Source organism: Lissotriton helveticus, chromosome 3_1 (genome assembly GCF_964261635.1).
Source record: "Lissotriton helveticus chromosome 3_1, aLisHel1.1, whole genome shotgun sequence".
NCBI classification, from domain to species: domain Eukaryota; kingdom Metazoa; phylum Chordata; class Amphibia; order Caudata; family Salamandridae; genus Lissotriton; species Lissotriton helveticus.
This window is the reverse complement of record NC_136061.1, coordinates 995,344,042-995,365,739: the sequence shown is the minus strand read 5'-3', so window position 1 is coordinate 995,365,739 and position 21,698 is coordinate 995,344,042. Positions and strand designations below refer to the sequence as shown.

The window sequence follows — 21,698 nt, the reverse complement described above, 5'->3', positions numbered from 1 at the left end:
GTGGCTGCATTATGGTCTGAACTCACTAAGTAGTGCTCACCAATCACTGTACATGAATCACAACTGCAAATTCGGATCCCTTCCGCTGCCTCCAATGTTAGACTCGGGGATCTATGGTTGGCACAGGTATGAACTTGTGAGCAGCAGGGATCCTCTTCTCTAGTCAGGGCAAGGGAATTACACCCTAGACATAACCCCTGCTCACCCTCTAGGTTGCGTGGTGCGAGCAGTCAAGGCTTATCTCCGAGGCAATGTAAGTTAAGCAGTTGTAATCACACAGTAATCAAATGACAACACTACAAATGGACACCACACAGGTTTTATATCAAAAATAAAGAGTTTTTATATAAGACTTAGCACAAGACCAAGATAACAACAAAAATAAACCAAAGTACTATTAGCAATAAAGAGTTCTTGTTAAATGCTTGGTTTTAGAGTTCTATACAGTTCGTACTCTTTGTCCGGGTCTCGCTGCAATAGGAATAATACAAAGAGTCTTAACAAGCGCAGCGGACTCGCCGGTCCGATGCGTACGGGATGATTGTTCGAATCGTACAGTACCTTTACTTGGTTGCTTCCAGCACAGACGGTGCGTTGCGAAAAGAAAGCGTTTTAGAGGCGATGTCCTCCGGTCACGGTGCGAGCTACGGCTCGTTGACAGAGCCTGTGCGGGTCGTTGAACTCAGAGTCGCGTTGCTTGAGGGGACGGTGCTTGGTGCGGTGTGTTCTTCTTACGTTGCGGCGTACGAGCCGTACTTTGGGAGTTGGAGTCGTACAGTCCTTAAAAGCGTTTCGAGTCGGGCCGTGCGATGCGTACCCGAGTCCGTGCGATCTTTGGACTCTACCTCGACAGTAGTGTGCGCGTCGTCCCGACCTGTTGCGAGTCGATGCGTGGCGCGTTGTGCGCAGCAGTGCTTCCTAGTCACGGGGCGAGCTACGGCTCATTGACGGCGCTTGTGCGGGTCGTTGAACACAGAGTCGCGTTGCTTGTTGTCGGCGATGCTTTATACGGTGCGGTCAGGCTTCGATTCGATCGTACGAGGCGTCCACAGCTCCCGGCCTCGGCTGAAAACAGTGTTTCCAGCGGCGGATTGCGAGGCGGATGAAGTCCACTGGTCCTGGTACTTCGTTCAGGGGCAAGCTTACTCACAAGCCCTTGGAGATCTTTAAACCCAAATTAAAGCAAAAGTATTTTCCAGTCTTTCTCCTCTCCTTCAGCAGCAAGGCAACCAAGGCAGGCCAATCCCCCAGGTCAGGGACAGTACTCCTCCTTACAGCTTTCCCAGTTCCTTCTCGTCGGGCAGAGGTTCTTCTTTTTTCAGCAGGATCTAATTTCTTGGGCTCAGGGTTCCAATATTTATACCACAATTCTTTTGTTCTTTCAGGCCAGGGGGCCCTTGCCTAGTTCAACCCAGTTCTGGAGTACTTTGTTTACCAGACTCTGGCTTCTCTATTCAGTGTGCAGGGCAGAGACATCAGACGCTTCACAGGAGGTGGAGCCAGCATTGCGGTGGCAGAGCCCAGCCCTATTCAGAATCCAGGTGCACTCCTCCCACCCATCTGGATGTAATCTTCCTATTCACCACCTGGCTACCCCAGCCTGTCTCCTAGAATTCCCCAGCCCTGTCGCTCACAGAAACCAGACAGCAGATACACATCCTAGCAGAGGCGGGCTGAAATGGTTAGGCAAGCACATACCTACTTTCTAAAAGTGGTATTTGCAAACACAGAATATTAAAATAAACTTTACTAAAAAATGTATTTTATTATTCTGAGTTCAGGCATACTAAACAAGAATTTCTACCATGTTCCCTGAGTCTGTCAGGATTATAGAATGTAATAATTTCAACAGCCCATTCTGGCCTATGAGAACAGGTAGCCTTGCAATAGTGAAAAACGAAAATGGCTGTAATTCCTATTAGGACATGCCACACACATCAGGGCTTGTCCTACCTTATACTTACAATGCACCCTGCCTTTGGGCCTACCATAGGGGTGACTGATATGAAGAAAAGGGAAGGTTTAGGGACTGGCAAGTGGGTGCACTTGTCCAGTCAGCATGACAGCGCGTGGCTGCACGCAGGTTCTGCGATGGCAGTCCTTAGACACATTTCACCAGGCCGCTTCTGTGGGTGGCACAACCAGTGCTGCAAGCTCACCAGCAGCATTTGGATTTACAAGCCCTGGGCACTCCTGGTGCACTGTACTGGGGTCCGACAGTAAATCAAATAAGCCAATCATGGAATCCAATCAATGTATACATTTTATACAGGGAGCACTTGCACTGTGGCACCGATTGGCAGTGGCACAGTGCTCTGTGCAGCTAACACCAGCAAAACACATGAGGCACAGTAACGAAAAGTGGAAGGGAGACCCACGCCAAGGTGCCAGGTCTAACACCTAGTATTTAAGAGTCACCCTGAACCTTGCTTCCTAAGACCCAGTCTGACAACAAGAAGGAAAGAAGAAGAAGGACCGAACAGCCGTGCAGCCAACTAACAAGAGGAAGACTCCCACTGACTTGGTCCCAGCCCTACCAGCCTGTCTCCTCCCGGACCTGCTTCTGCGAAATCCCAGTGTGTCCTGCAGCCAGCAACCTCAGAAACCCCGGAGGACCTGCCTGCCTTCACTTCCAAAGACTGCTTTTCCCGTGAACACCGGATTTGTTCAACTGCAACATCTGGCAGCAGCCGGAAACAGCAAATCCAGCCCACTCTGCAGCCGCCGAATAATGGCCAGAGCTTGAGCAGAAAAATACCACAAGGAGGTAACCCCGGCGATCCTGGCCTGAGATCCGGCGACCCCTGACCTGCCTCTAGCCTTAATCCAGAAGGACCCCCTAACTGCGACCAGGAGCTGGTAAGAAGATCAGATCCCAATAGGCACCCCTGCACCCGACGCCCCATGGCCTTGTGTGCCCAAACCCTTACCTTCTCCAAGAGGTGGTCGCACCCAGAAGTCCTTCGTCTCCCTGCCTGCTGTGCTTTTGCAAATCGGAGGTTCTCCATAGAAAAACAGGGCACCCGACGTCAAAACAGCACTCTGCACCCGGCCGCCCCAGTGCCGCTGAGGGTGCAACTTTTGTGCTACTTTGTTTCCCCGTTTGCCCTGACCGTAACCCTATGAGCTTTGCTCCCATAACCCAGTGGCCTGGTTACCAGCAGCCACCAACCGGAGGCCCTCGTATCCCCCATTGGATAACATTGGGCCTCAACACTTGTACCCCGGATGCCCTAGTGCCGCTGAGGGTGTAACCGGAGTGCATCACTGACCCTGAGGGACCCCTGAGTCTAACCCCAGAACCTTAACTCCCACAGTTGATTACTTACCTGTGAACCGACAACCTGTTTTTCCTCCATAGGATAACATTGACAATTTTCTTTCACTATGTGTGGAGTTTTGAACTTTAAAAATATTCTTTAAAAATCGCACAAATAACCAAAACGTATTTACTTACCTGTTTGTGGGAAATGTCCCAGTGCTGAATCTAGGTATCCAGCACTGAGTTAGAAAAGTAACGTAAAAAGTAACTTACCTGTAATTTACTGAAAAAGCCTATGCATTTCAATGTACTGTATTTGCTAAGTGTTGCACCCTACTGCATACCCTGTAAATCAAACAAAGTACACTTTTTATTGCATTTTCAAACTGTTCTATATTCAGCAACTTATTACTGAAAAGTATTTAATGCTTACCTGGCTCTAAAAATAAACAACAGTATAATTCTTTTTATACAAAAACAATTGGCCTAGAGTTCAGTTCTTGAGTGTGTGAAGTCATTTGCTGACTTGGGGCCATATGTATGAAGGCAATTTTGCAATTGCAAACGCCGTCATTCGCAGAATTTCGGCGTTTGCGATCGCAAAATAGCTAAGTGTTATGTATGTAAGCAAAACAGCCTCGCAAAATAAGGAATAGCCAATTTGCGATTTCCTATTTTGCGACTGCATTTATGGAATTGCAAATTGCGATTCCTAAAATGCAATGTATGAGACCCAGAAAAAGTGCAATTTGGCCATAAGGAATCGCAAATTACCACCAACTTCAAGTTGGTGGTAATTTGCTATTTCTTTGAAAAATGCACTTTTTTGCATTTTTCAAAGTGCCATGTGGCACACATGCACATTTCAGGGGTGCAACAGGGTGTCCTTTTGACACCCTGGCACCCTTGAGATTGCATTCTCAATTTGCGATTCTATAATTGAGAATCGCAACTTGAGAATGTCTTCCCATTCATTCCTATGGGCCTCTTGGCCCATAGAATGAATGGAGAGGTATTCCTTAATTGTGAATTGCAATTTGAGATTCGCAATTAAGTAATATGTAGGATTCGCAAAATTATTTGCAAATCCTACATACAAAACATTTTGCATTTCTCAAATAGCGATTCTCTAAAAATCGCTATTTCAGAATCGCAAAATGTAAGTTTCATACATATGGCCCCAAGTGTGTATATCAAATGCTTAACACTGCCCTCTGATACTGCTTACTGCTCGACCACTCTACCACAAATAGAGAGTAAGGTTCTATCTAACTTTAACCTCTGCCTACCTCTGGGGTCACCTGGACTCTCTACACACTATACCTCATTTTGGTATAGTATATATAGAGCCAGTTTCCTACAGCAGGTCACAAACAATATTAACATATAATTATACAAAACACATACAATCAATGTATTGGTGACACTGCCATTTAGAAGTGCTGTGTAAGGATAAAAATGTTTATGATCAACAGGTTTCATAAAAACTCATCCGCTCTAATTGAAGACATGTGCATTAACAATACTAGCATCTTGACCAAACCTGTAAGAATAACATTGTAGTACAGTTCGAGTGACATACTACCCTTCAGCACACTTGCACATACCTGTAATAACCAAGGAAAATAGTTGCAGAACAAAGGGGAGACAAGGGTATTTAAGGATGCAAATGGTTAAAAGTAAACATCTGAAATACGATATTAAAAAGGAGTTTTATTTAGCACAAACAGCTTTAAATACAATATCAGTACATGTAGGTAAACATCTGTTTCATAAATTTGATATATCAAACAGTTGAAGGCAGATTGATTATTGGCACAATAAAAAGGACACCTTTAAAGATATGGAGGACAAAATAATAGAGACAACACTGTCAACAAACAACAAGTAATATACTCACAGTCCAATAGCTTAACGTCATCTTGGTTTTAAAAGCATTTATTTTATAACATGGGACTTTCAGTATCAGCATTCAAAATGTATGTCAGCTATTTACACAACTGGCAGGTCAGAGCTTTCAGTGCAATGGTACAATCCGTTCCCATGAAATACTTACGAGTATGATTTCACAGAAGATGAACAAATGGTAGCTAATAGATGAAGTCGAAATGGAGATCAGCATGTTGCAAAATGGCTGTGAAATGTTTTGTTTATTATGCAACATCATGTAATCGGGGGATCTTATGATGGAAAGTACATAGTCTTTTTATTGGTTAATAGTCTGAACTGTTAGCTCTCTGGGTCAGCATCAGGATCATTCAACTGCTGTCTTTTCAGGCTAACCAGCCTCATCTTCTCCTTGATGTGCTCTGCTGTAGAAGCCATGTCACTTGGGCTCCCTAAGTACTGTTCAGTTCTAGAAAAGAATACAGTATGCATGAATTTCACTTAATATAAAGAAACTCCATATTGCCACAACTGCTGCAAACAGAATGTGTAATCAGGTGTGCGTGTTTATTAAAGCCTTCTAAAAACAAAATAATGACCACATGTGTGCTTTAGTTTCTGAATCACATGCCAGCCTCTGTAAACCCTTAAAAAGGAATACAGTTTCCAAACCCCTTATGTCTAAAGCAAGGTACAATAAACCAATATACGGAGAAATAATGACTTTAAGTAAAGTTGCAATACAAACGACAGAATGTGTGTTATACAAATTCAGAAAACATACGATAAAGCTTCTGCTGGCTGCAGGAAAATGCCAGCCCAGAGCTATATTAACGGGATATCATTTCCGAGTATTAATAAAAATGATATACAAGACAATCTTGTAGTTTTCTTCTTGTCTCATTTAACCATTTACAACAGAATTGCCTTTAGGCACCATGAATGGATATTAAAAAGAGAAAAGAATTAGAAGTTGCAAATTAAATGAGGATCGTCAGTGAGTAGGGAAATATTCACTCAATAAAAGGTCTTCTTTCTCCTGATCTCATGAGATGGGAAGTTCCATAATGTGGGCTACAAACTGAACAGATTTCAGAACAGGGACAGCTGATAGTCCTGGATCGCCAAGTATGTGCAATATGGACATGGAAAAGTCTAGCCATTTGGTACACTGGCAGCCCTCAAAAATTCATCAAATGCATACTGTTAAGTGACCCTGAAGAAAATCATGTTGTTTTAAAGTCAGCTTCACAAACAAATTCAGGACAAAGTTTAACGCAGGGCAATAAATGATTCGCCCGAAGAAATATTTAATGTGAGTACCACAATTATGAATTTGAGATAAATAAAATATCAATGGAATTGTAAAATGAATACTCATAGGAAGTAAAACAGTGCTACCAAAAAGTTAAGTGAGCAGACGGCACAGTGCTCGAGTCCTGAAGAAAGGCGAGCATTGATGCCAACACAAACATAGAAGTCTTGTCTATGAATAACCGTCATCAACGATGAACTGCAAAATGCATCAGTTGCCAAAGAAAATCAACATCAAATCTGATACAGGCCAAGGCTTTAAATCAGTTGAGATAGCGTTTTTCATTTTAGCTGTAATTGTCATGTCTAGCGTCATCCAAGTCCCATGGTGACACTACAAGCAGACACTAAATCGAGGCCTGCTATCGCCAGAAACGATACTTTGATGTTACATGCCCATTGATAGCAAATTCTGCTCCACTGCGTTGACACTTCCAAATGTGCCTAGATATTCTCCTGGACATTAGACATCAGACCGAGCAGTTGATGGTACACTGCCACATATACTTACTTGGGCCTGCAAATGATTTTTCAGAGAATGATGCTCATTAGGGTGGTGCCAACAAATGTCTTCTGATACGTGTACTGATGAAGACCCTCCACTATTTCTAGCAAAAAAAGTGTTTCTCTACCAATCTGTAAGTGAGGGACCACACCAGCAACGCATTTCAACAACCTCTAACATATTCCTATGCATTTCCTGCTCATCTAGAAGCCCCAGAAGCAATGATGCGAGGCAAGATCAATATGATACGAGCTGTGTGAACCCCACCAAATTGACAGGCATACGGGAAATTTTGAACTGAGAACGGTACCAGACTGTCCGCGAGGTTTGGTGTAATGCATCAACACAAAGTGGAGTGCCCCTACATTTTCTATCCACCAACAAATGTGTACCTATAGTGTGTGCACCCTATGCTGTAAAAATTGCATGAGGCCAGGACGGACTGCAGAAATGTATTTGCTGGTTCAAATCAGACTAGTATTGACCAGTGCAGCCCGTGCGTCCGTATAAGCCCTCCCCTTTTCCCAAGGAAGGCCCATTCCAGGCAGGGATTGTATAGAAGAAAACACACCGTCCTCTCACAAAATGGTGGCGGGATGTAGGTCAAACATCCTGCAATTTAGGTCTGCTGTATTTGAGAGCTCAAAGTGTTCACTGACCGAAAACTCCAGCAATGTGTGGAACATTCTTGCCTCATTCCTACATAGGCACTTGCCTGCAGGTACACAACCAAGCATTGTTACTTATACCATGTGACCAAGCACACTGCTAGCAGTTTCTCCCCATCACATAAAAAAGTAACAATAAAGTTGTCTACGTAGACGTAGAACACAACATTTCATGCTTGATGCAAATGCTTACATTATCTGGGAATCGATGAAGGAGTTACATAATGCTTCTCAACTTACGTCACTTGCTCCCTTTTACACCCACCAAAAAATAAATGACAGATATGTACTGTAAAAACAGAAATAACAAAAAATAAGTAAGCATTTTGTGGAAATGTGCTTGGAAGTTTATCGTGGGTGAGTCACCTGGTTCTCAGTTTTGAACCTCTGAAATAGGGGAATCAATCTTTCAAATGTCAGAGCTCATAAAACCTAGCAAATATTTAAATGACCAAAATGGAAACAAGGCAGTTAAAGTAATAAAACAAGATTACATCAAATAAACAGACCCCCTCTTCACATGGTGCATAAATGTTCTGTCCATTATGGCCTGAAAATCAAATGAGTTGGATGATACTTAGATGAGCGATAAAAAGACCCAAATGTTTACAAATGTAAATGTGATAAAATTGTCTTTAAGAAGCAGATTCACATTCAAAAGTACTTTGATTATTAAGATGTCAAAACAACATTTTCTTTTTTTAACACAAATGTACACCTTGATCTGTGTAATGATAGGTTACATATGTTCAGTTGTGACACTGCTTATTTGGGATAGTATGAAATAAGGATACAGTGTTGTGATCAGTTATCTGGCAAGGGTGACTACACCTTGACATACTAGGTCAATTCCTTCTGCATGAAGTAACTAGAAAAGGACCTTAAGAATTATATTAAGCACATGGTGCTACTGGGAGTAGAGGGAAATGTAATCATCTGGGGGATCGATGCCTGTGAAGCAACCCGTGGCTTTGTGAGGGCGAATGAGCGCAACAAGGATACAGATGCTGTGAAAACTGTGTGCTCGATAACCTAGGTCTCGAGGCACACTATTAAATTGGATAGAAAGAAAGTGCATACCAGACCATGTTCCCTGACAAAGTCCTGTGCTCGATCAAGAAGTGGGTCCTCCATAAGCAGAGATATTGCTCTTCTGCCAAAAAAACACTGAATATCAACAGATGGAGCCAGGAAAAGTATTACCAATGGGAACAAGGCACCTTAAAATGTGTTACTCCACAGACAGGGATATCAGAACTAGAAAGCTGAGGCCCATGAGAGTTAAAGAAACATTATAGCTGGCAATAAGCAACATCAGGACACGGAAACATGGAAAATAAGAGGAAGTAAGATACAAGAGTGAAGTGAGACAAACAAGATACAGTAACAATAACAAATGAATTAGAGTTCACAGAAACTAGATAGACGAGATGAGTGAATTCTATAGCAAGGAAAACCACAAAACAGTCAGAACAGCCTCAGTTCCCTCGACAATGGGTTAGGTGCAGAACAACGCATATTATAGCAGCTAAGCTACATCACAACTACTCTAACTTGCACAACTAAGGCTGAAAATGGTTTTAATCCAGTTCCTGAAATGAGATCTACTAACTTCTGAATTCCAAAAACCTCATCACATGGATTAGGCAGAAGGATGCAATACGTACTTCCCCCATTGTGAAGCAGACATAAAAGAAAAAAACAAGTTCCTTACCTTTGGTAACGCCTTATCTGGCAGAACGACTATCTAACTGCAGATTCCTTCCTTATAATATTCCCCAGATGTCAAACTGGATTCGGAAACTCTTGAACAGTACCTTTGCATGATGGCAGGTGGCGTTGCTCAGCTCCACATCAGCCACTTCGGAAGTGACATCACGGTGCCCATAGAGGCATCACCCCAGCGCGCTCACATCAGTTTCCTTTGTGAAACTTTCTGTGCCAAAAATGCAGCACCTCTTAAAAACAAATGTAAATTGCTGACCAGTGTGCCATATTTGGCGGTGTCCTTTGGGTAAACAGCTCAGTTTCCAAAGCAGAGAGGATGGGTGGGCCGGTACGGAAACTGCTGTTAGATAGAGTATCTACCAGATTACAGTTACCAAAGGTAAATACATTGTTTATCTGATAGAGACTTCAAACCAAAGATTCCTGACCTTAGACTAGATATCTCAGCAATACCTCCCTTGAGGTGGGACTGTGAACAGACTTGACCCACCAAAGGTCATGGTGGACTGAACGGGCAAAGTGCCTATCGCAATGTACCGGACTTTTAAAGCAGTAATGTTAGGTAAACATGTGAAGGGATGCCCATGTAGCAGCATAACAGATGTCCAGGACAGCCACCATGCTCACTAGTGCTCTAGCGGCGGATGTAGCCCTGGTGGAGTGGGCATGCCAGCCCTCAGAGGGTTGCTTGTTCGGCAGTGTGTAGCAGATCTTTATGCAGAGAACAAACCCGCTTGAGATGGTCCGTTTCTGCACAGACTTGCCTTTCTTCGCTCTGGCAAACCCAATGAAGAGTTGATTATCCACCCAGTGGTCGCTGGTGAGATCAATATAGAAGGATAGAGCTATTTTAGGGTCCCGGTGACGAAGTCTCTCCTCCTCCTTGGAAGGATATGGCAGTGGTGCTCTGGACAACGTGGAAGGGAGGGATGAGGACTGTCCCGAGCACACACACAAATTAGAAATTAGACAATGCAGTTAGTGGAAGGACAATAAATTAGTGTAAATCCAACAATGGTATCTTGTATTTTCGTTTAATTGATAGTTCTACACAACGAAGCCAGCCCACACGTGTTTCATCAGAGATATAGTAATCTTTGAATCTTCAGGGCTGTATGGAAAATTCAAGCTCAGTGTAATCCCACAGCAGGTGATAATTCCAACTCTGTGGGGTCCAAGTACATCAGAGGAATAGCTCATAAACTACTACCGTATACTGAATCAGGCAGCTGATGGCAGGAAACGTGAGCAGTGAAAGAAATCATCCGAGTCGCGGATGCTCACTTATCTTGTAAGGTAAAGGTTACGGCAATCTAACGAGTGATCAAATCGGTCCGTAACGCCAGTACGCTCAAATGGGATAACAAGTCTATGTAGAAAACGTGGGTCCTAATATTGGTGATTAGGTCCAAATGAACAGCAAAGTAGCGGGGCAGGACATGGGTGGTGTGTCCGTAAATTTGTGAGAATTGCAGCGATCGGGTCCTGGCGGCTCCCCCTCAATCCATGGAGCGTACTGGGTAGGCAGAAACAAGTGTTGGAGGCCCTTCAGAAAACGAGTGACAACTGTTACCTAGGCAGGGATGGTTGGTCTGGCAGCTGCAGGAAGACCAAGAAGGATGACAAGGAAAATGCTACTTACCAGTATGCATCTGTTCTTGGCATGTAGAGCTGGAGAGTTACACACTGTGCATAGATGGCCACCTAGTGTTGGGCACAGATGTTTGCAGTTTGTTTTTGTTCTAGAAAGTCTTTGGAAGTCACAGGATAGGTGACTCCTCCTTTGGATCATACTGCGCATGGGCATCGTCTCCATCCCCAGATTGTTTTTCGCCATTAGGGAAGTGATGGAGTTTTACAAGAAAAGTAAGGTTGTCCATGTAATTTGTATCTAATTAAGATAATACTGGAACAGATAAAGGTAGCAGGGGAGGAGGGTGGGCGTGTGTAACTCTGCAGCTCTACATGCCAAGAACAGATGCATACTGGTAAGTACATTTTCCGTTCGAGGCATATGAGCTCCAGATTACACACTGTGCATAGATTGTATAGCACTACCCACATTTAGCGGCGACCACCAATATCTGTTGCAGTGGTTTGAAACAGGGTTTTTAGTACAGCTTGGCCCACAGTTGCTTGTTGTTTAGTTTAAGTATGGGCGAAATTTGCGAATTCGCGGACCGCGAATTCGTGCGAAACGGCCAAAAAATCCGCGAGTTCGCGACTTTTCCGCGAATTCGCGGATTTTTGTGCCATTTGCACAAATATGTGACCACGTGTGCCTGTAACTTTGCCAGCGCGCCAAAAGGCGCCGAGGTCCCTTGAGTGAGCTGGCCATTATAGTGGGGACGGGCGGGAAGACGTTTCATACCGCTAGGGTGTGGTGGACGGGGCCAAACGGGCGGAGCTTCTATGCGAGTAAACATGCATCTTGTTTATAAAGGGTCAGAGACCGAGCAGAGCAGCAGATGAGGAGAAAGCAGCCTCCTGGTCACAGGAGCTACACAGGGATGGCGCTCGGGAAACTCATGGATGCAAAAATACGTTTGGCACAGGACCCCAGAATCCTTCAGATGTCCATGAAAGCTCTGCTGCGCATGTTGGTACAAAGCCATTCTGATCCTGCTCAGTGGGTTCAGGCGCATGCAGCTGCTGCTGCTGGACAATGTCCCATCTCATACTAAACTGCCCCGTACAGACATATGCTGGCGCTGGGCAGTAGGGTGCAGTGGCATGTGGGTGCTCCACGCCTGGTACATGCGCATACCGGTGCCAGGGGGGACACATGTTTATTGGTGCTGTGTAGCAAGTTATGACTTAACATTTTGACTGTACCAGACGGTGGTACCACCTACACGGATCAGGAGCATCCAGGCACCAGACTTCATGGTGCAAGAGCATAATGGTGATGTGCGGTACGGGTATATATGTACTGGGGGCAGGGGGGCACTTAGCACAATGTGTGCTCACACGCAGAGGGCTCCCAGGCAATTGAGCCCGAATGATTTTCACACTGAGAGGGCTCCGGGGCAGTTCAGCAGCACGGGGGCTCACATCCACTGGGCCCCGGGGCAGTTCAGTAGCGCGTGGGCTCACATCCCCTGGGCAGCTCAGCAGCGCGGGGGCTCACACCCACAGGGCTCCCGGGCAGTTTAGCAGCGCCACCCTCTGATTCATCACTGCCACCCTCTGGTTCATCACTGCCACCCTCTGATTCACCACTGCCACCCTCTGGTTAACCACTGTCACCCGCTGGTTCATCACTGCCACCCTCTGGTTCACCACTGCCACCCTCTGGTTCACCACTGCCACCCTCTGGTTCACCACTGCCACCCTCTGGTTCACCACTACCACCCTCTGGTTCACCACTGACACCCTCTGGTTCACCACTGAAACCCTCTGGTTCACCACTGACACCCTCTGGTTCACCACTGACACCCTCTGGTTCATCACTGACACCCTCTGGTTCATCACTGCCACCCTCTGGTTCACCACTGCCACCCTCTGGTTCACCACTGCCACCCTCTGGTTCACCACCGCCACCCTCTGGTTCATCACCGCCACCCTCTGGTTCATCACTGCCACCCTCTGGTTCACCACTGCCACCCTCTGGTTCATCACTGCCACCCTCTGGTTCATCACAGCACCCTCTGGTTCACCACTGTAGATTATGGGGAGAAAGCACACCTGCCCAGCCTCAACCAGGGGCTGGTTAATGTGTTACTGAATTTGAGCTTCAAGTCCGGCACCTGCTTCCTTATCAGTAAGTGCTTCCTGTTGTGGTTTCATTTTTGTAACAGCCTGGAGCACTGTGCCATACTTGTGACTATTCTCTGACCCTGCTTCAAGGGTCAGAGAATAGTTACAAGTAGGCAACAACTCTGGAGGCGCCGCTCAGGAAGCACTTAAAGGGTTACAGGAGGTGCCCAAGTTGAAGTTAATTTCATTTACAAAATGGTTACAAAAATGGTTACAAAGAAATTATCTTCAACTTGGGCACCTACTGTAACCCTGTAAGTGCTTCATGTACTTCAGTTTTTGAAAATCCGTCCCTCACGCGATTTCGTGGATTTTTCTGCAATTTTGCGAGATTCGCGGACTGCGAAATTGCAGAAAATCCGCAAATTCCGCGAACGGAATTTACGCCCATGCTTAGTTTAGTTTGTATATCTACACAATAGTGTTTTGTGAATGTGTGCGGTGTAGACCATGTAGCTGCTTTGCATATGTCGTCTAGGGGAATGTTCCCTAAAATGCCATTGAAGTCCCTTTTTTCCTTGTAGAATGGGCTTTAGGAGGAATAGATAACATATGTTTAGCTTTGTGGTAACAAATTTGTATGCATTTGACAATCCACCTAGCTATCCCAGATTCTGATATGGGGTTACCTTTATGTGGTGGTGAAAAAGACACAAAAAGTTGTTTTGTTTTATGAAACGTTTGTGTCCTTTCAATGTAGTAAAGCAATGCTCTTTTGACATCTTTGGTAGCTTTGTTGTAGCCTTCCCCCGACAGGAGTGGAATGCGGCAGGGGAAGGGGAGGGAAGTCATTGGGAAGGGAAGTCATTGGGCAGGGGTGGAGGCAGAGCGGGAGTTGTTGTTTTTACCTCTGCCCTTATTGGGGTTACCTCTGTAACCGCCTCTTTTGTAGCCCCTACTATAGGTGGATTGTGTGGGGGCTTTGTAAGAAGTAGAGGGTGTGTCTGAAGAGTATCCCCTGTTGGCACCCCTGTAAGATGAGCGGCGAAATGAGCATCTGGGAGCCTGCGACTGCAAGGCTCCCATAGATTTGGCTGTATAGGTATCCTTTTTCATCTTTTCAAGGGATACGTCTACATTAGGTCCGAATAAGTGTCGCTCATGAAAGGGCTGGCTAAGCATGGCACTTTGGACTTCAGGTTTGAACACTGAAATGCGTAGCCATGCGTGTCTACGCAACAGAACACTGGTATTAAGTGCTCGGGAGGCAGTGTCTGCTGCATCTAGTGCACAACAAATAGAGGTGTTAGTGATGTTTTTACCCTCTTGGAGAAGTTCATTTGCCCTGTTTTTATACTTATCGGGGAGGTGCTGCATTAATCATTCTAATTCATCGTAATGTGCCCTGTCGTATCTTGCCAATAATGCCTGTGCATTGGCAATATGCCACGTGTTTGCTGCCTGAGACGCAGTTCTTTTACCGGATGTGTCAAGGAGCTTAGACTCTTTATCTGGTGGGGGAGCTTCACCTGATGTTTGTGAATTTGCTCTTTTGCGTGCATTAGAGTCTAATGGTGCTGGGCCTTTAATATATGCTGGATCTGAAGTGGCAGCTTTATATTTTTTCTCTATTTGTGGGTTGATGACCAGAGTTCTAACTGGGTCTTTGAAGACTTCTGGAGCATGTTTAATAACTCCCTTAAGCATGGGTAAAATTGACGCGGACCTTTGTGCGTTGTCAAAGGTATCCATTAGGAAGTCTTCTTCTACAGGGTCAGTATGTAGGTCAACCCCATGATATTGTGCAGCCCTGTGTACTAACTGATTAAATCCCATAGTGCCTTCTGAGGGGGAAGGCCTAGAGGGATATATGTCGTCTTGAGGGACGTTAGGGACGTCTGGAGTGTTATAATCATTCCAAGGGTCAGGTGAGCCCGGAGGAATAGACTGATCTGGTTGCTCACTATCTGCACCACCATCTGTGTCATCAGAGCTCTCATCCCTGTTGTCATCATCTGCTATGGGAGAAGGTGTAGGGGAGTGCTGAGGTAGGGGAGGAGGCGGTGATGGTATATGTGGAGGAGGAGAGGAGGAGGAGAAGGAATCCTTAGAGGAGAGGTAACGATGTCCTTCTTCTTTGGATGCGGAGCAGGTGTAGGTGTGTCCAGTGGTCGTTTTTTTTTTTTTACTAAGAGTTAGTCGACCAGTGTTTGGATCCTTAACAAAGTCTTTTGAGCAGGGTCTGGATGAAATAAGTGCGGAGGGCTTTTTTGGCACCGAACTGTGAGCTTCTTTTGGCTTTGAAGCTTGTTGTTTGACAGAGTCTTTAGCCAGGGAAGTATGTGCCTTTTTTGGCTCCGATGATTTTCTCAGTACCGATGATTTTTCCGGCTCCGATGGATTTTTCGGGTCCGATGATTTTTTCGACTCCGAAGCGGGTTTACTTGGGTCCGAGTGTGGTTTTGGTGCCGAGGAGCTAACACTAGGCTTCGTCGCCGATTGTTTTGATGCCGTCGTGGAGGCCGACAATGGTATCTTTTTCGGTGCCGGTAGATGTGCGCCGGCACCGTGGGCAGGCTGACTCGAGCCCGAGTCGCCTGAGGCTTAGTGGGCTTCTTAGCCGAGCTCGAAGGTGGGGCATTGGAAGTAGTGTCTCGGTGTGCACCCGAGGGTGTGACGAAGCCTTTTTTTAATGTGTCGAGGAAGGGTCGGGGTCGACGTTCTTACTTACGACCCTTTGTGCTGGCGTGATGTCCTCGACTTCTGAATCTTCGGCCTCGGAGTTGCTGTCGACGCCATGCTGCTGTTCTGGGACGTCAACGCCCTCTTGGAAGATGTCGTCTGGAATCGGAGCTGATTAACGAGCCATTGTTCTCCAAGCTCTTCGGTCTCGGATCGTCTTCTTGGAGCGGAAAGAGGCACAAGCGGAACAGTCTTTGGCCTCGTGCTCCGGTGAGAGGCAAAGGTTACACACCTCATGTAAGTCTGTGTGGGGAATCTTCGACCTACAAAGAGGACACTTTTTAAATGGCGTCCTTTTCATAAGCTGGAAGTTGAGGCCTAGGTAGGCCCGAAGGCCTTCGTCGACGACCGGAATCGAAAACTTCGGAGTTGAAGAGTAGCATCGACTGGAAACACGTTTGAAACAATACCGTCGAAGCTGGTGAGGATTGTGCGCCGAAGGAAATAGGTTCCAACATGGAGCGCTGGAAACACATCCGAGCTCGGTGTCGGAAAAAAACAATCTGGGGATGGAGCCGATGTCCATGCGCAGTATGATCCAAAGGAGGAGTCACCTATCCTGTGACTTCCAAAGACTTTCTCGAACAAAAACAAACTGCAAACATCTGGGCCCAACACTAGGTGGGCATCTATGCACAGTTTGTAATCTGCAGCTAATATGCCTCGAACATAACCTTTAACAGTGCCCAAGATAAGGCCTTACTAGGCCAGTGAGAGAACAAACAACAAAACTTCTGATAGATGTGCAGAAAGGAGATCCACCTCCTGGTGGCGAGGAACAGCAAGCCACAAATTTATCCCATCAGCAGACACAGATGATCTTGGTAGGAGGACACCTGGCTACCAAGATGACATCACATACTACGAGAGGAAGATAAAAAATTCTCAACTGCTGCCATTCAATCTCTATGCATGATGGTGAAGAGTGTATAGGTTGAGATGCAGCACCGTGCCCGGTTCCGCAAAGTGACCCAAAACTCTGCCATGCTACGTGGAGTTTGGCAAGCAGCGGAGTGCGGTAATTTGCACCGGTAGCGCTGTTTTTTTAGCACCAGGTGTTTATCCCCGCAGCAACGTCGAGTGGTGCCAGAGTGGCACCGGATCGGGGATGACGATCGACTAGTCGTTGAGGGGCTCTAGCAGAGCTGGAGAGGACACCTGATGGAATGGAGCTAGGCTAGGTGGAGGTACTTGTGGCTTCGTTAATCCGGGATGTATCCTAAGAAAAGAAAGGAACTGATGTCAGTTGCCGCAATGGCATCTATATGGGCACCACGATTGCACAAATCCATAGGCAAAGCTACGACTTTCCAAACTACACCAAAAACATTCTCTCAGGCAAGGGATAGTAGGCCAACCCCACCTTCACCCTCACCACACCCCAGAGAGACACTGAGGTAAGAGGCCAAGTAATTGCTAGCTACTGCATTATTCCACAATCCTAAATAAAAGCCTTAACACAAAGCAAATGACATTCCTGCAAGATGAGCAAAATAATTACATGGAAATGGAAATGTAGCTAATTCAATGCAATTTTGAAGGGAACACAGCATGATCAAGAAACAGCTATAGATGGGCCTAAAATGTAATGAATACGTATAGAAATTAGTTTGCAATGAGACAAAGACATGCTTTTTAAATGATGAACAACAGAAATCTAGTAGATACAAAGGTGTCTCAACTTAAAAAGCATATTGTAGAGTAGCTTCGAGAATGAGAGGCTTTTGAATCTGCAGAGAGTGTTTTGAAACTGTGGAGTTGTCTCTTGGGGCATTCAGGATGTCTGAAAGGATAGGATATGAACTTGTGCTAAGAGGACTTTTTGACTGTAATACGTTGGATATGTTACACAAATAAGCAGTCACGGTTCCAATACATATAACATACTACCGGTCTTACAAAGGGATTCTTGACAGATTGTAATATTAAGTTCTTGAATGGTCAAATAACTTAAAAACCTGTATATGAATTGCACATCTTAAAGTGTAACATATCATGCACATCAGTTGCCTTGGTCAGACTAAGAAATTGTCGGGAACCCTCTGATGCAGAGGTACAGGAATACACGCATCTCAACTCTGACAGATTTATGTGTAGACGGATTCCCACCGTACACCATAGTCCTCTGAATGCACCTATCCCAGACAACCTCCTCAGTCTAGCAGGGGCGCATCCTTCACCACTGTCAGCTCTGTGTGGGGAAGGGAATGGGATCTGCCTATATTCAGATTGGGGTCGAGCAGCCACCACTGCAGATCTTGTGCAGCCTCCTCTGAAACCTTGATGGCATCCGACATTTCCTTAGTGCAATGTCCACTGAGAGTTCAGATCCCACTGCAGACCCTGCATATGCCACCTGGTGAACTGAACAAGCAGCATGTATCATGCTAGCAGGCCAAGAAGGCTCTGAACCGCACTCGCCAAATACCTAGACCTAGGCTGAAACATCAGGATTTTAGACCGAATGTCCTGGACTCGTTGATCCAGAGAAAAGAAGGCTGGAACTGCACTTTGTCCAGAAGAGCTCGATAAAAGGAAGCCTCTATGAAGGAGTCAGGTGTGACTTCAGCTCACTGAGGGAGAAACCAAAGATGTCAAGACGTTTGCTGTGATCTGGAGGTGGTCTACCACTGACTATGGTGAGCTCGCCTTTAACATGCCAGCCACTGAGGTAGGGAAAAACAAATCTCCCCAAATTCAGAAGATGGGCGATAACCACCAACAACACTTTTGTAAACATTAGAGGAGCGCTGGTAAGGTTGAAGGGGAGTACAGCAAACTGAAAATTCTTCTGGCCTACACTGAGATGCTGGTAACATCCTGCATGTCGCCGGCAACCATCTAGCCACCCTGATCTATGGCAGACAGAACTTGGAAAAGTGTGAGCATTTTTAATTTGTCCTTTCACACAAATGCATTTAGAGAGTGTAGACCTAAAATAAGACAAAGTTCTTCTTCGATGCAAGGAAATAGCAAGATTAATATCCCTACCCTTCTTCCAAGAACGGTATCCTCCCAATGGTCACTTTGCCCAATAAGGCCAACAACTCTTTAAGCAAGACATATTCTGCCTCCCACTGGATGGTTGTGTGCCACTAAGGGCAAACTAAAGTGGTTCGGATACTGATACTGCAATGGTGGAAATTTTAATAGAGCGTTGTCCCTGGCAACCTGCCCTATGTCTGCATGATACCTGTTCTTTGCCACAAAAGTACTGTTTTGGGGTAAGCGGTGCATGACGTTGTCTGTACACAGCCGTCTAGAGTAAAGTTCGAAGCAGCAAGACTGATGAGGAAACTGACAGGCAGGGGTGGAAAGGCTCAAGAAACACGCTGTGGCTATGTTTTTCTTAAAGTATTTGATGGCAAAATCAGTCTTCCCACCAAATAGGAGGGACCCAGCAAAAGACGTATCCATAAGTGATGCCTGCATATCTCCAGGTAAACCAGTGGATTGCATCCATTCATTTCCACGAAGCATCACACTCGTGTACGCCACTCAGCCCTAGAAATCTGTAGTATCACAGCCAGCCTTAATAAAATACTTGGCGGCATCATGGCCATTCTGAATCAAAGTGCCTAAAATTCCCTGAACATCGATGGCAAGATCTTGCTGGCCATGTCCCAGAGAGCATGCATATTAAGGCCTAACAGGCAGACTGCATGACCGACATTAATGCCAAGCTGGCAAAAGCGAAAATTATGTCCTGAATGCCTCCACCCTTTTTGACTCCCTGTCTGGAAGAGTTGTGGGACAAAATATTAGGATTTACTTTACTGGTAGAGGCATGAACAAAACTCTCAGGAGTACGATTCGACGTAGGAAACTCTAGGTCACCATGTGCCAACTGCTGCATCTGGCACTTGCCTGTTCATTGGTGGGCAAAAGTAAATCTCAGCCCAATTGTCTATAAAAGTGTCAGTCAGGGCTTCATTAAATGGAAGTAAGTACTCAGGTGAGGCTGGCCTAGGATGCAAAAGCTCAGTAAGGACATTTGTTTTGATATCAATTGAAGGCCGTTACATGTCTAGGACCTCAGCCACATGTCTAATCACATTGCCAAATAAAGCTATGACTTCAGCCATATGTTTAATCACAATGGCAAAAGAAGCACTCTTCTCTGTTGGAGGTGGAGGGGCAAAATCAACCCAGCATCAGCAGAAGTATCAAGCTCATTCACCCCCTGCAAATCCATGCGTACACGGTGGTCATCATAATGGGGTAAAGCGTTCCCATCATCACCCTCAAGATTGTGAGGTGGTGGCAAACTCTGGTCAGAATTTGAGTCAAAAAGATGATGGAGACTATGAGGAAGGCTCCATGGTAGAAGTATTTTGTCCAAGTCAGAACATATAGGAACCAGGTACGCTGGAGAGGAATCATAGCACAATCTCACTGAAGTCAAGATTGGTTTGGTTTGGGCACCTCAGTCGGCAGGTGCTTGGCCTCATGCACTGGTGACTTTGGTACGGTGTCAATGATGAGGGAAACATCACAGATCTTGGAGCCATAGCAGAAGTCGGTACCAGAGTCCCTGTGGAACCAGAAGTGGATTCAAGGGGTTCTGATGGTGCAGAGTGTGGACCCGTAAGCAGTTATTCCTGAATGCTCCCCAGAGGAGCCACTTGAGTGTCAGAAATATGCAGCATGGTCCCCCTAAAGGCCAAGACAAGCTCTGGTGTTGCCAATGGCTCAAAAAAAAACTCAGGGAACAGCAGGGCCTTTTATGGGATTGACTCATCGAGTGAGGATCGTAAGAGAGATTAAATTGTACCTTGATGCCCTCTCACCTTATTTTTAGACAGAGAGTGGTGGGATGGGGATAGTGTCCCTCTTCAACTTTGTCATAATTGGTAGCATTAGTTGAGTGGGGTAAAACCCACTTCAATTAATAATCACAATCCTTTTCAGGGTGAATCGCCAATATCACTAGTAAAACCCATGCATAACTATCTGGTAGCTTGGCAAAAAGCAGTCAGAGGAATGTGAAAATAATTATAGAGTACTAAAGCAGTAATAAAGTGAAAACAAAATGCAAGAAAAATCCCTAACCAATTTCGAAAAATAGAGTATTTTCTTATAAATGAAATGACACCAAAATAATAATCCAAGAAGTAGAACTGAAGATATCAATTTTTAAATTATAAACTAAAAATATTAATATTATTATAGTATTCAGTGGGGACATATTTCCCTTGTACACTAGATAAGACAATTTTGAAATAATGTGTTAACTGACGAAGGGAGCGGAGCACAGAATTCATGTACCAAGGAGCAGAAAGAAAGGAGATGATGTCAGCATACAGTCAGTGTGCATATATGTGTCTCTTCCAGGGCATTACGATGCCAACGCAGAGCCGCATAACTCCACCTAACCATGCACAGGAGCACTGCTGTGAAACCTCTAGATTCAGTCTGGTGCCTGGGGAATATTCTAAAGGTGAGGAATCCAGTTATATAAATATCTATGAGAAACCAGGACGTCCTGTTTGAAACAGTGGCAGGATTTATGTGTCTCAACCAATCAGATACGCTGATTCCTCCCAGAAATGTTGCTTCATTACCTGGTTCACAGAATAAACAATTGTTATTTTGCTGTGACATTGTATATTTCAAAAATTAATGTACAGACATTCACCAACCACAAAAGGATTTCATGTTGCGCTGAAATATTTCTTCATTGTCAAGTTTGGAATCTTTCTGTCATTGATTTTTTGCTACTGCCTTTGTAACAAGCATTTGCAATGCAATAGGTCTCGCATTATTAAAGTTTGAGCTATTGGCATTGCTAATAATAATGCAACACCAATAGCTCAAACATTCAGTAATGCGCGACCTATTGCATAGCAAATGCTTGTTCACTCGTGTTATAGCTAATTTTCCAATCCAGATT

General features: G+C 45.1%; 1 protein-coding gene across 4 annotated transcripts in view; it reads right to left on the bottom strand.

Annotated features, from left to right (window-relative positions):
* Positions 1 to 4,957: 4,957 nt before the first annotated feature.
* Positions 4,958 to 21,698, bottom strand: part of SESTD1 (SEC14 and spectrin domain containing 1) — a 372,853-nt gene continuing 356,112 nt past the window's right edge. For all 4 annotated transcript variants that reach the window (XM_078681488.1, XM_078681487.1, XM_078681489.1 and 1 more), the window contains one exon: positions 4,958 to 5,618. In XM_078681488.1, coding sequence (XP_078537614.1) covers positions 5,492 to 5,618 — 127 coding nt within the window. In that variant the 3' untranslated portion in view covers positions 4,958 to 5,491. The remainder of the gene's footprint in view (positions 5,619 to 21,698) is intronic.